Below are 15258 nucleotides of genomic sequence, written 5' to 3' on the forward strand. Positions count from 1 at the left end.
AATAAGGTAACTAATTCAGAGCTATATATCATCAATAGTTTGGTAATGATATTATGCTCTTCGAGGTGGGGGATAAGAAGGATGCAATGCATTTCAAGAAGTTCCTAAATTAATATTTGAAGGCTTCAGGGTAATGGATCAGTCAAAAGAAATCAGAAATATTCTTCTTTTATATCAAATAAGAAAGGAATCAGATCGACCAAAGTATGGGATCCAATTGACGAAAAGATGGATAGGAAGATAGCTTCCTCGAAAAGTAGATGGCTATTGTGGGCTAGCAAAGTGACTATGCTTAAGGTTGTCATGTTTTCTCTACCTATATACTTGATTCTCAGAGTCTAACAACAATTGAGAGGCGACCTTTCCAATTTAACAAAAACTCTATTGGGGGGTGGGGTCCCAAGTATTCTATTCAAGGAGCTCGACCCCTCAATTCATGTCCCGCAAAAATAGTGCCTCTCCCTCTCAGCTGGGGTTAATTCTAAACTATCCCAAAAGATGAGAACATTTATTAGCAAGGATTGGTTTAAAAAAAGAAAAGAAAATGGCAATGATAGCTTGGGATAAAATATGCAAACCCAAAGAGGTAAGAGGTGTGGGGCTGAGAGAAAAATTGTAGCAAAACAAGGCCTTATGAACCAAACTAGTATGGAAGATGTATAAGGAATCTCACCTCAAGTGGGTCCAAATATTACAAGGTAAATAACTGGAGGATTTTAGTCCTAGTGGATTCTTTAGAACTGCTAGTCCACCAAAAGGTTCCAGAGTATGGAACTTTATGATGAAATGTAAAGATGTTATCACAGAGTAGTTATCCTAGGACATAGCGGATGGTTGTAATGCTTTGTTTTGGCAACATTCTTGGGGGGGTTATGTGGTCATATCCAAAATCATGGATGTTGAGAGAATTAGAGAATTCTTGGAGCATGAGTGGGGTCCTTACATCAAATATTATGTGGAGTTTACAAATATGATCCAACCATTGGCCAGAAATGGAAATCCTTTGAGGAACTCCCACTTCTAAGAGAGGATTTAACACAGCTAAAGGACATTTTGAGAAACGGGTCTCTAGCATTTCACAATGGTCGGGATAAGTTGCTTTGGTTGGGAGAAAAATTAGGGAATTATAATTCTAAGGATGGATATAAGGGATTTTTTAAGAAACAACATTTTTTAGCAAACAGAGATTCCAACCCAGCTTTGTTGGGACAAAATATATCTACCAAAAGTAGAAATATTTACTTGGGCAACTCTTCAAGGCCGAATCCTCATAGCAGAGTGGTTTCAAAAAATTGGATTTGAAGGTCCATCTAGATGTGGCCTTTATGAGCAAGATGAGGAGACAATCAATCATATTTTACTAAGTTTTTATTTCTCACAAAAGTGTTGGAAGTGGTTGTGTGCCAAATTGGGATGGCTTACTGCACCCCCCAATGATATCTTGAGTCTATTTAAATGTTGACCCGGATGAATAAGGAAATTGGATTTGAAGGTCCATCTAGATGTGGCCTTTATGAGCAAGATGAGGAGACAAATCAATCATATTTTACTAAATTTTTCTTTCTCAAAAGTGTTGGAAGTGGTTGTGTGCCAAATTGGGATGGATTACTGCACTCCCCAATGATATCTTGAGTCTATTTAAATGTTGGCCCAGGATGAATAAGGTGTGCCTTTATGGCAGCCTTAGGATTACTTGCCCTTCCATAATTTTGTGGGAATTATGGAAGGAGATGATTCGAAGAATTTTTCAAGAAAAGAAGATGGAGTGGAAGTCACTAATAAATAAAAGGGAAGCATTTATAGTGAAATTTGTAAACAGCAGAATTGAGACTCGTCCCCTAAAAGAGGCCCAATTTACCAATAGGGACGAGAAGATCAGAGGGCATTGGCATGGATTAAAGATACCACCTTTCCTTGGCACTAGTGATCTAGAGAGGAGACAAGAAAGAGCACAATGTGTATGGCCTCCACCTAAACCAGGATGGTTTAAGTTGTACTTTGATGGTGCTTCTTGAGGTAACCCTAGGGCTTCAGGGGCAGGATGTGTTATTCATTTTTGGGATGGGTGTGTGGTCACCAAACTAGCTAAACCTCTAGAGGATGATACAAACAATATGGCAAAGTTCAAGGCTCTCATAGAAGGTTTGCTTCTTTGCAAGGATTTGGAGATTTAGAACATTGAAATAGAAGGAGATTCAGCAATTGTGGTCAATGCAATCAAAGGTTGAGGCAACTCCAAACTGGAAGCTTAATGCAATACTAGGGAGAACATTAGAATTGCTTGATTTCTTTGAAGCCTTAACTATCAATCACGTATACAGGGAGGCAAACAAAGTTGCAGATCAGATGTCTAATTTGGGGGTGGATGGGATTGATTTTGGTATAATTGACCCTAATGATTAGTTAGATTTTTGGCTCGCAGGTTTTAGTGGGCAATTTCCAAGGAGAAAGTTTCTTATATGTCAACAAGGGATATTTTGGAGCTTTGATTATCAAGGTGGAAAGGGGCTCTCCAACTAAGTATTAACAAGTGACAAGTCATCAATATGACTAAGATTTGGATTGTGGGTTATGATATCCCTGTAATAATGAGGAGATCTTCTCTAATATCTAGATTATTCAATTGCATACTTGTAGCAATAAATCTTGCGTCGCAACTTGGTATTTGTCATCAATCAAATTGTCGACGGTGGCCCAAGTTATTGACAGATTGTTTTCCATTAGCAAAGGACAGATGGAGTGTCGTCTGCACGTAGCTACCAATTCAATCGCCTCTTCAGCATATCGTATGGAGGGATTAGAAGACATCATGTCCTGCCATTATGAAAATTAATTTCCTTTCTCTGAGCAATCAGGAAAGCTTGAAGCTTTTGCTATAAATAAGCCATATGACGCACAGTCGCACTCAAATGCAAGGCCCCTGCTGATGATTAAAACCCCACTAGCCTTATGTTGTCTATATTATGAAGTTTTTGCATATTTTATAGTCTAATTTAGTTTATAGTATAGAAAATATCTATGTAGATGCCTGTTAGAATGTAGGAGCTAAAGGTATCAATCTTGATCCTTAATGTCAAGAGAATTTGGCCAATTGGAGTTTCCTAAAGATGGTTAATTTTTTTAATTTAGATTGGGATCCTAGAGCCACATTTGAATCGCCAACCCCTCTTGATGTAATCTTCTACGAAAATTAATAGAAACCTTCTGCAACTTTGTTGCGTTTTATCCATAAAAAAATAAAAATAAAAATCATCATATATTAAAATCTCATGTAATCTTCTACTAAAATTAATAGAAACCTTCTGCAACTTTGTTGCGTTTTATCCATAAAAAAAATAAAAAATAAAAATCATATATTAAAATCTCATTTATTAATAAAAGTACACAAAATAGACCAACATTTGAACATTTAGAGTATTAAAGGTATTAATATATCTATCTATACACTCATTTTTATGAATTTTTCCATGTTATCTAGTTAGATTTTATCGATTATTTTATTTATTTTAAGAAAATCTTTTATTTTAATTTTATTATTTCATATTTAAGAATTATTTAGTTCTATGCAATGGGAAAAACTTAAAATAGTCTGATCAAATATTATAATGTATATTTTTTTCTCAAACTTCTTGTAAAATATCAAAAAAAAAAAATTATAATTATGTTCGATGTAAGTTATTAAATCTTTTAATTTTTTTATTTAACTGTAAAAAAAGTTAATAGTATAATTTTTTTATGTTATTACTTATTGTCCTATTTGATAAATATTATTTTTTATCTAAAAAATTGTGAGCCAATGAATATCTTTAATCATATTTGAGATTTAAAATTAACAATTAAAAATTAATATTTAACATTTAATAAAGGATAATGAATAATTATATTTTTAAGTCTATAAATTCTAACGCCTTTCATCAATTTAAAGTTAAATGCATTCATATTCAAATGTAATTACTGAATTACATCATATTTAGAGCTTTAATTCTTATTTGACATTATCACTCTTTGATCAACATTATCAACAATTCTATTTTTTGATTATTTGAGGTTCAAACATAATTATTAAATTTCATCTTATTAGGAAATTTAATTACCATTTGTCATTGCCTATATTTGATAGAGGTTTGCAATATGATTCTATTTTTTATTTAATTAAGTTGTTTTGTTTAAAGAGATTTGCAATATGATTCTATTTTTTATTTAATTAAGTTGTTTTGTTTAACTTTTAAACATCATTCATAAGCAAAACTATAAAATATTTAACAAGTTTTGAAGGGACCCGAAACTCTTTACAATCAGATTTTGAAAGGATCTGGAACCCACAACCAAAAAGTTGTCCAACCTGAAAGTACAGACAACCAAGGAAAAAATACTGTAAAAAGGACAGTTTGCGGCCATTCACACAATGCCGCAAAAAGAGCAGCTTGCAGCCAACAAAAAACCAGCCCCCTAACAAGAACCATCATGATTTATATTTCGAGCTACTCTTGTGGGAGCGGAGAGTCATATCAAAAGAGGGCTTAGAGAACTTAGCTTTCTTGCCCTTGACAGAAATCCAGCCCTCTTCCACTTGCGCTTCCATGTCATGCCACCCCAGCGCATCATTATTTTGTGATAGAAAGCCAGCAACCATAGACTCAAAAAACCCTGTTGGCTTGGCTTTATCAGAAAGGCCACCAAAATTAGAAATCCTTGTTGGCTTGGCTTTATCAGAAAGGCCACCAAAATTAATGGCCAAAGCATTATCTCCAGAAATAGCATCCTAAGGCCAATTTACTCTCACAATTAAGAGTTTCAGCTAGAGACTCTTGCATGGTTTCAGCAACCCCAACAGGGGATGCCCTAAGATCCTGTGATTTCATAGCAACCACATCTGAAAAACTCCTAGGTTGTTCAGATTTCTTCGTGATTGTATAATGCTGATGAGAAGCGCCATTCCACCATGTGTTTGTGGATGTTTTTTTCTCAAAACCACAATGTACCACCGCATGACCAATTTTGAAGCATCTTCTACAACAAAAGGGAATCCCTTCATAGTCCAAGGCTTGGACCCCAAAACCCTTAGAAGATCTAAGTAAAATCTAAGCAGGCAACCCTTTTGAAACATTCAAATCAACCAATATGCAAGCAAATGTGGAGTGGAAGATATCAAAGGATTCATCGTCTATCATCAAGAAAGCTCCCAGGGCGTTACCCACTTCCTCTAAAAGAAAATCATTCCATAAATGCAATGGGAGATTAGGGAGCCTAACCCAAGTTGGAATCTTATAAAACATTTCAGTAGGAGGGTTGAAATCAGGGCACCAAGGCTTGATCATTAACAAAAATTAATCCTCCTAGCTAAAAAAATTATCACTTAAAGATTTTGTTTCTATCCTGAGAATTATCAAACTTAGCAACAAAAAACCCCTTAGCCATGGGGAAAATATGGATTTTACCAATAATAAGAGGCTAACATTAGTCAGAGACCTAGGTATGCAGCTGAGGAAGAGAAGGCCAAAAACCCCTAAACCGACAGATCACACCATTTAAAGAGAGAATAGACGCATTATAAGCAATCTCCTCTGTCATATCATTTTTTAGATTAACTGAGATGGCATTAGCAACAAAGATGAACTCACCAAAAATTTGTCTTCCAAGCCGAGACTTCCAAGCCTCACTCTGCCTCAAATCGAAAGGTCGTGCACCTTGTAGACAGGGACAGGAGGAACCCTTACCCCCCAAATCCCCCGTAGGAATGGCGGATGTGGAGGGCCTAGCAACGAAGGCTAGCAATGCCAGCAAAGGAGGTCGAAGGCTGAGCAACACCGGCATGGTGGTAGATGGTATTTTGTTATAACAAATTTCACTATGTTAATAAATATTAACAAATTAATTATTCTAACAACAATACTTTAAATCAACTTCCATATTAATAAATAAGAAGAGAATCTATATTTAATAAAAGTTAAAGAATAATATATTTTTAATCTATCTATTTTATATTTATTAAATGAAGATGTAGAATTAAAAATTTTGAGAAACAACCCTATAATCTACATTTAATTTTCTATTTTTTCAATAATTGTAAAAATATTATTTATCTTTCCTCATAATCAATAATTTAATTCATTAAATCAAATTCCAATGATCCTAACAATATTGTAGTTATTATCTATTTGACAAAGTAAGTTAATATTTGAAAAAAAAAAATACATTGATAAAACTTAACTTCAAATTTGTATAGTCTCCTTAAATGATACTTCTAACATCACTCAATTAATTAGACATAACAAAATTGATAGAACTCACTACAACACAACATGATAGAAACCTCTCTTGTTTAATATATAATTTTGTGTTTTAAGTTTAAAAAATATTACATATTTGACCATATCATATAATTAACATTCTACGTCAAAAGTTAATTATCTATTGTCCAAAAAATACACAAGTTTGGAGAGCCAATTATCTATTAACCTTGCTGTTGATAATAAAACCTAAACCTAAGATTTAGATTAATTGTGTATAATATTCTCTCGTACTAATCACTCCTCATATTCAACTTATACATAAATAGAAAAAAAAAATTGAACAAAGATTTAAAATATTTTCACAAAACAAACCTAATTAATCCATAATGAAAGAGAGGCTCTCCAAACTTTGGAATTTCCACATGCTATTGATTAGATATACATTACATAATTTTACATTAAGCATACACAAGCAAAATTTCATGTCATTGAAGCATTTTGACATGGATTTGTCCTTTCAATTGAAAGAAGCGCTTATTTATAGAATTGAGATTTAAAATATCTCATACACTAATTAATAGGGTATCAAAATGTAACGTATATTATAAATCCACTTCTGTTCTCACCAAAATATAATTCAATTTAAACGATAAATGCGGTGTTAAAAATGCATCAAATAATTTCTTGACACCGTACAAATAGTTTAAATTTCCTTACTGACTAAATTGTTAATGATTGTTTGGTTTCACCGTTAAAGGGCTTTAAAGGGCTTTTAGTATTAAAGACCATCCTAATCTTGTTAAAGAACAAAGTTCCGAGTAATTTTCATTTCCAAATCTGTCTATACTTTAGTAAATAGACACATCTAAAAAAAAGAATGCAAATAAATTTTTTCTATTAGTGCATAATCAATAACTATGAAAAGTTAGTCGAAGCATAACTGCATTCTACCACTACTTGATAACCCATGTAACAGGTATTTAATAAATGAAAAGTAGTGATGCTGATTAAAATGAACTTGCCGGGTACCCTCATTGCAAACATTGTCAATTTCTATTAGGCATCGACTCCAAAATGTCACAAAATGACATTTTCACTAAAATAAACAAGAAGCCAAAATGATGAGACAAGAAGTCAAATATTTCAAACTTCAAATGTCAAAAGAGATCTAAAGACTAGAAACCAAGAGCCATTACTCGTGACGATGAGAGGAAAATGTGTTTTTATCCAAAAGGTTCCGTTTGAGTTACATGTCGGTCACACACTAAAAGAGAGAAATATATGTAAATGGATAACATAAACAAATTAATGATGGTTTCAAATTTCCAGCTGTACCGTATGTGATTACATTCATTTATGATTTCCTTCACGTTATTATCTTAGGGAATTCACACACTTGCTAAAGAGTTGAAAGGGCATAATAATCAGGTGCTATTACACGTGAATATGAAATGAAAGCTTCAAGATCAATTGCTTTCAAAATTGATTTGAGTTGTGTAACACAGTTTTTGTAATCAACTATTCATATTACAACCAAACTCACAAACTAGTTATTAAGAGTAAAATACTTTTCAAATTGGGCCAAACCATAAGTACCACTGAAACAAAAAGCATTACTTGTTCGGTTGTTCCAACAAAATTAATTCCATATAGAATGGACCTTTGCTAACATAAATCAAGGTAAAATGCAATCGTAATAACTGCGAATCACAAAAGCTCTTAATTGCCAATTAAAAAGATTTCAACCAAAAGTAAAAACTTGAAGAGAATAGATACTGCATATATTTGGGAGAACGGGGAGGCTAAGGAAAAAGAAATGTTGGGTTTACACATGCTCAAAACACCTATCCTACGGAGCATCGGTTGACTGATGATAATATTGGACCGCCACATTGAGAAAACATAAAAACAGGAAAAAAAAAGTTTCAAAGTAAAACTTTGTTCTTAATTACCAATTAAAAATATTTCAGCCAAAAGTAAAAACTTGAAGAGAATGGATACTCCATATATTTGGGAGAACGCGGAGGCTAGGGAAAAAGGAATGTTGGGTTTACACATGCTCAAAACAACTATCCTACGGGGCATATAGGTTGACTGATGATAATATTGGACCGCCACATGAAAAAAAAAAAAAAGAAAAAGAAAGTTTCCAAGTAAATATAAATTGTACAGCAACAGACGGTGTACAGAAAACGTGTATGATGGATTGAAGGTAACCTGGAGGTTTGCATGCATAGAAGACTGTCAAGCATCAATCATTGAGTTATTTTAGTGAATATTAATGTGAAAATCTAAGCACATTCATCTCAACCGCAACAGTATTGTGTGAACAGCATCCAATTTCAATTAGGTTAAGCAGCAGTTGTACAGAGACTCGTCTGGAGCATGCAAACAAATTTCAACTCGCAACAAATATTTTTGGTTTAAGAGCCAGCAAAAATGTTGCGTGGAAGTCAAGAATCTGGTAACCATGAAATCCCGATATGTTTAATGCCATTTTTTTGTTTATTGTAAATATAGATTGAAGCAGCAGCAAGCTCTGAAGGCAGTTTTGATTTTGGTTGATGGCCATTTTTTTGTTTATTGTAAATATAGATTGAAGCAGCAAGCTCTGAAGGGACTTTTGATTTTGGTTGATGGCCATTTTTTTGTTTATTGTAAATATAGATTGAAGCAGCAAGCTCTGAAGGGACTTTTGATTTTGGTTGAAGGCCCACGGCCCACATAAACGTTATGATCCATATTTTTTTTTACATCGTGAATAGAAAGAAGCATCAGTTGTAGGAAGACTGGCCTACCGTGAAAACAAATTTCAAATATGAGAACAATATTTTCGTTTAAGAGACTGCAATAATTGTGTCTCAAGAATCTAGTAACACTATTAAACAGCGATGCTTTTAGGGCTATTTTTGTTTTATTCTGAAAGACTGCTGCACAGCTAGAGCAAGATTTGTGCGTGTTACTTCCCACATACAATCACGGCTACGTATAACTCAAAATATTTTTATACATTTAATTTTATATTCTTAATCTGCGAGTCTGATTCAAATGTTCACAGACAAATTACTTTTATTAAATTATCAACTCCTGCGTGTCGTACCCGGTTTTAAGAAAATTTCGCTTTCAAGGCTAATGTATCAATTCTATACTAAAGAGTGCAATCTTCACACATGCACAATCACATTATTCTCTTCTGATAATGAATGAGAAGTTCATGACCTAATTAACAATGAGAATATAAACCCTTAAACAAAGCATTCGAATAATGCTGAAAATATTCCGCATTCATAGAAATGACATTCTAGCCTAGCACTGTTTAATGATTAATCATTTAAATGACGGTTCAAAAACACCTAAAGGTAAATAAGAAGTAAATATCTAAGTCTGTATTTGTGCACGTGTCACTACTAGGTACATAAGCAAAGAGCAACTTCAAATCTAGGTGAAAAAACCATCACAAAAGTAATGGTCCGTCAGTATGTAGCATAGATAAAAGAAACGGAGCCAAGAACTAACTTTTAAAAGAACCATCTTTGACGTAAATGTGTGGCATGGCAGAGACAATAAAATAAGAACTCGGCAGAAAAACAATCAGATTGCTCGAAACAGAAATTTCGCATGCAACCAAAAAAAACATAAGAATCAAATTTCTCGAAACAGAAATTTTGTATGCAACCAAATAAACCTGACATTTCAAAGAATACTAATTCGCTAAAAAAGTTTACAAAGCACATATAGAACATGGTGCATAGATAATTCAAATATCGATTTTGTAAATACTTCCACAATTCAAATAAAATATGAACAATCACATGCTAAACCCACTTCAAAGATGACATCTAATCCACAAACTTTCAACACAAATATTACCCGTGTTAGCCAAGATATCAATGAAGATTCAATTCACTGCTATTTTCCAAAAATCTTACATGCATTCAAATAAATCTAAAATATCAAAAAGATTAAATCACTGTAATATGATAATTAAAATTATTTAAATCCCTCCCTCTGCTCAGACTGCATAGATTTCCTTGCAGTGCAGACAAATCAAAAATTTCCCCGCAACTGAGAAATCAAAAGCGCATCTCCAAACACTAAAATGTCAAGCAGTAAATAAATGAACTATGCCACCGTCTATCAAGAACCCAGTTTTGCATATGACAAGCTAATAAAGTACCTATTACCATACCATAAGTGCAGAAACCCAACAGACCAACTAACAGAACACTTCCCGCATGCCTAAGCTCTTGCACAGTTTGCTTAGACTTTCACTTCTTCTTAGCAGCAGCCTTGGTGACCTTGGCACCACTTGGCTCCTTCTTCTCGACAGCTTTAATGACTCCAACAGCAACAGTCTGTCGCATGTCCCTCACAGCAAAACGACCCAATGGTGGGTATTCAGAGAAAGTTTCCACAACCATAGGCTTGGTTGGAATCATCTTAACAAATCCAGCATCACCATTTTTAAGGAACTTAGGTTCCTTCTCAAGCTCCTTGCCAGATCGTCTGTCAACCTTGGTCAGGATCTCAGAAAACTTCACAGCAATGTGGCATGTGTGACAATCCAGCACAGGTGCATACCCATTGCCAATTTGGCCTGGATGATTCATAATAATGACCTGAGATGTAAAGTTAGCAGCCTCCTTGGCTGGGTCATTCTTGGAGTCTGAGGCCACAAATCCTCTCTTGAGATCCTTCACAGCAACATTCTTAACATTGAATCCCACATTATCACCAGGTAATGCCTCCTGCAGAGCTTCATGATGCATTTCAACGGACTTTACTTCAGTGGTCAGCCCAGTTGGACCAAAAGTGACAATTGTGCCTGGCTTCAACACTCCGGTCTCAACACGTCCCACAGGCACAGTTCCAATACCACCAATCTTGTAAACGTCCTGAAGTGGCAACCTAAGAGGCTTGTCTGAAGGACGTTTAGGCTCTGAAATCTGGTCAAGGGCATCCAATAGTGTTGGGCCCTTGTACCAATCAAGGTTGGTTGATCTCTCAATCATGTTATCACCCTCGAATCCAGAGATTGGAACAAATGGAATTTTGTCAGGGTTGTATCCAACCTTTTTCAGGTAAGAGGATACTTCCTTTACAATTTCCTCATAACGACCCTTAGAGTATTTGGGAGTAGTAGCATCCATCTGAGAAAGCAAAAATATACATTATCTTCAATATAAAACTAGCATGCCATCTAAAGTAATTCAGATATAGAACAAACATTATAACACATCAAATAAATCACTTTTTGAAGGAAACTTGCCTTGTTACAGCAGCAAATCATTTGCTTCACTCCCAGGGTGAATGCCAGCAAAGCATGTTCTCGGGTCTGTCCATCCTTAGAAATACCAGCCTCAAAACCTCCAGTTGTTGAATCAATAATCAGCACTGCACAATCAGCCTACCAAAACCATTGCACCCATACAAGAAAAAGTTACCAACCAGCCTTGGAAATAACTGTCGTGAGAAGAAAATCAATATCGTGATACAACAAAGTGGTCATTGATAACTTACCTGTGATGTCCCAGTAATCATGTTCTTAATGAAATCACGATGTCCAGGAGCATCAATCACAGTGCAGTAGTACCTAGTGGTCTCAAACTTCCACAATGCAATATCAATAGTAATACCACGTTCACGCTCAGCCTTTAGCTTATCAAGCACCCAAGCATACTTGAATGACCTCTTGTTCATCTCAGCAGCTTCCTTCTCAAAACGTTCAATAACACGCTTGTCAATGCCACCCAACTTATAGATCAGATGCCCAGTAGTAGTTGACTTTCCAGAGTCGACATGACCAATGACCACAATGTTGATGTGAGTCTTTTCTTTTCCCATGGTTTCTTGTAGTCAAAAACTGCAAAAGTAAAGCAAAGCCATCGAGGTTAAATATCACCCACAGCATTTCTTGTGATTAAATAACCTCTAAAGAATTCAGTAACAAAAAATAAGCTTTTGTCAATGCCTCTTTAAAGATTTGTGTGTGCCTTCCTAAAACCTAGGAGTTTTGAAAACCCCGACATAAATCCCAAACGCTGACAGCAAATAGAGCTCCACATGAATATCTAAAGCTGCTAACATAGAGGCATCATACCAACTAGAGACTATAAATCACCTTTACTAAAAAAACAACATGAACCTAAAGTATCAAGCACTGTAACCAAAAGTTTATCAGTCAAGTAACTTTTAAAAATTGATTCTTCCCACAAGTCACATGAAAATAATTATGATTGTCAAGTCACATACATATAAAATAATCCATGATACAAGTGGGAATTAACTCAAAGAGAAGAGACACTGAACATGATATTTAATAAATACTATTTACAAAAAATAAGAGTATAGCTCCAACTACTAATAATAGAACACAGTTAGGTTTGCATGACCCCTCTCAAGACTACCAAAAATACATAATACTCATCAAATAAACACCACAAATAGTCCACGCCCTAGTTATATAATAGGAGCAGCAGAGAGGACAGAAAAAATTGAGTGATTAAAAGACGGAGTAAAAAAATACACCCCTGGACTGAAACAGGTGGAAGAAACCAAGTCACTCTTTGAAGAAATATCAATCTCAGAATTCAATATTGCAATAAACATTTGTTACATGAAGAAAACAAGTAAGGTTCTCTTTGGAGAAATATCAAACTCAGAAATTAAAACAGGCAACGAGGTATCAAGAAATCAATAGACATTGTTACATCACGCCCAGCTAGACTTTCATAGAAATGACGATTTAATTAATGTCTGTGAGTTGCATTTATTTTAAAAGAGATGCTAATGAAGATTAGATTTAATAAAATAGTATAATAAAACGACACAAAGAAATCAAATGAGAAAACAGAGGATACCTAAAACAGCAAAAAGGAGAAAATTGATAATCTAAATATTAAAACAATAACAAAAAGAATAAATTCCAAACAAGGAACGCCTCTAAGAAATAGAAGAAAACTATAGTTTAATAAGATAATAGATAAATTTGAAAACAATTACTCCGGACAATGCTTAAAAACAGAGCAAACTTCTGCATATTGCAGGATAAATCTCAGGCAACAGATTTAATAAATAAACAAGCACCAGAGAAAAACAGAACATTATTAGACAACAGTAATCTTCTTGGATACCTATAAGGACCATCGTAAACCACGTATTAGAACAGCCTAAATGTCATCATAATACTATTCGTTTAAGTGCCTGATTAAAACAAGAAGTTAAATAGTTTTCAAAAATAAAAGCAATGATGGAGCAACTTAAATGTCATCATAAAACTACTCAAAAGGGGTAGTAAATCGGCCACAAGTGATTACTTTGAAGAATAAAATAGACTATGACAACAAGAACAACCAAACAGAAATTGCAATTTCCTCAGATGAGAGAGTTGCAACGAGTCAAAGCCCGATCTTTGGAGAATAAAATTAAATCAAGGCAACAAATTCATCTATTTTTCCTAAAGATCCAGATCTTCTCTGACAAGCCGGAACAAAGAGGAAAACCTTAAACCCTGGACTAAAGCTCACAAAAACCTTAAAAATCAACCAGATCGAGCATACAATAAGAACACAAAGCCAAAAACTAACAAAAAGAAAAACCTTAAACCCTAGACAAAAATCACAAAAAACAATAAAAACAACCAGATCGAGCATACAGTAAAAGAACAGAGTCATAAACTAACAGATCAATGTACAAAATGAACATTACAAACCCTCACCAAGAGCAAAATACATCGAAAACATAATCCGCAATCATACCTCAACCACCTCATAACCCAACCATACAGAAGCTTAAATAAGATCCATTAAGATCTACAACGGCACATCCGCTAACGGAAACCAATCAAACCCCTTGACTTACCAAACATCAACTAAAACAGCCATTTCTATCAAAAGACATACCTCGAAGCAAATAAAAGTACAGCAAACAAGCAAACAAGCAAGGTACCAGACCTTAATACAGACGCACCTGGCAGATCGAAGAATAGCTTGTTGGGAGTATCCGCAGCGGCGAAGGAAGAAGAAAAATTGCCTCGCTTAAAGAGACCCTTCTTAACGCTGCAAAGCAAAGATATAGCCTTTTTGCCTCAAACCCTTCCACTTAGAAATTAGGTTACTTTTCCTCGCCGTCCGATATTTATTTCAACGGTTGAGATTAAGTCCTTGTGTCAACCGTCCAATTTTACAACGGACGGCTGAGATTGACCGGGGCTAATCTCGAAGAAGAATCTTTTAACCTTTTGTGAAAGCATAAAAAGAAATTCGTTCCTTCCGACAGGCCGGCAAAACCGACAATTTTTAATCTCCGCTTAAATTAGGTATCCACCTTATGTTTTCTTATTCTTGGCTTTTTTTTCCTCTTTTTTTTTTAATAATTTTATTCTTAATTTTTTTAATAACTTTATTCTTGGCTGTTTTAATTTATTTTTATTATGGCAATCTATAATGGGTTCCATTTAAGTGCATAATGCAACTAGAAATTTCTTATATTAAAATAATCCTATACCTAATATACCACCACTTAGAAAACAATTTTAATCGACTTTTAATTTTGTAAAATTTATATAATTCAGGTTTTATTATTAGACTTGGTGTTTTTTTAAAAGCCAATTATTAATGCACCGCCTAATAGGCTTTCTAAATATATTTTTAATGCATAAAAAAAGATAAATCTATTTTTAATTAATAAAAAATATATGTATGTACTTGTTTTCAAATCTATTATGAATACCACTTGCATGCGTAGAATAGTGCGGCCAATAATTAATGCGTGTTGACTTTGACCACTGATTGGTTAATGGAAGAGTTTTAAGTTAAAGTGAATTTCCTCGTCAGAAATATGTACTCCGAGCTCTGTGGATCGCACTCCAAGTCCTTTGGAATGAATCTGCACCTTTCATGTTTGGAATTTTGCGCGACTTACTTTAGGTTTTGTGTCTTCCACGCCATTTAATAGTAGGGTGAAGTTTTTATATTAATAATTGCTTTTAAAATTTGGAATTTATATTTGATTTATTTTATAATTA

General features: G+C 34.3%; 1 protein-coding gene across 2 annotated transcripts; it reads right to left on the reverse strand.

Annotated features, from left to right (window-relative positions):
* Positions 1-10108: 10108 nt before the first annotated feature.
* Positions 10109-14362, reverse strand: LOC131034849 (elongation factor 1-alpha). 2 transcript variants are annotated; one of them, XM_057966450.2, is made up of 4 exons: positions 14202-14362; positions 11754-12096; positions 11503-11640; positions 10109-11383 (listed from the first exon to the last, which is right to left on the reverse strand). In XM_057966450.2, exons 2-4 carry the CDS (start codon positions 12075-12077, stop codon positions 10502-10504), a joined length of 1344 nt encoding a protein of 447 aa, XP_057822433.1. In that variant the 5' UTR covers positions 12078-12096; positions 14202-14362; the 3' UTR covers positions 10109-10501. The 2 variants fall into 2 exon arrangements, with proteins under 2 accessions (XP_057822433.1, XP_057822440.1); XM_057966457.2 differs by having other exon boundaries at positions 14186-14340.
* Positions 14363-15258: the final 896 nt, after the last annotated feature.

Source organism: Cryptomeria japonica, chromosome 5 (assembly GCF_030272615.1).
Source record: "Cryptomeria japonica chromosome 5, Sugi_1.0, whole genome shotgun sequence".
Lineage (NCBI taxonomy): Eukaryota > Viridiplantae > Streptophyta > Pinopsida > Cupressales > Cupressaceae > Cryptomeria > Cryptomeria japonica.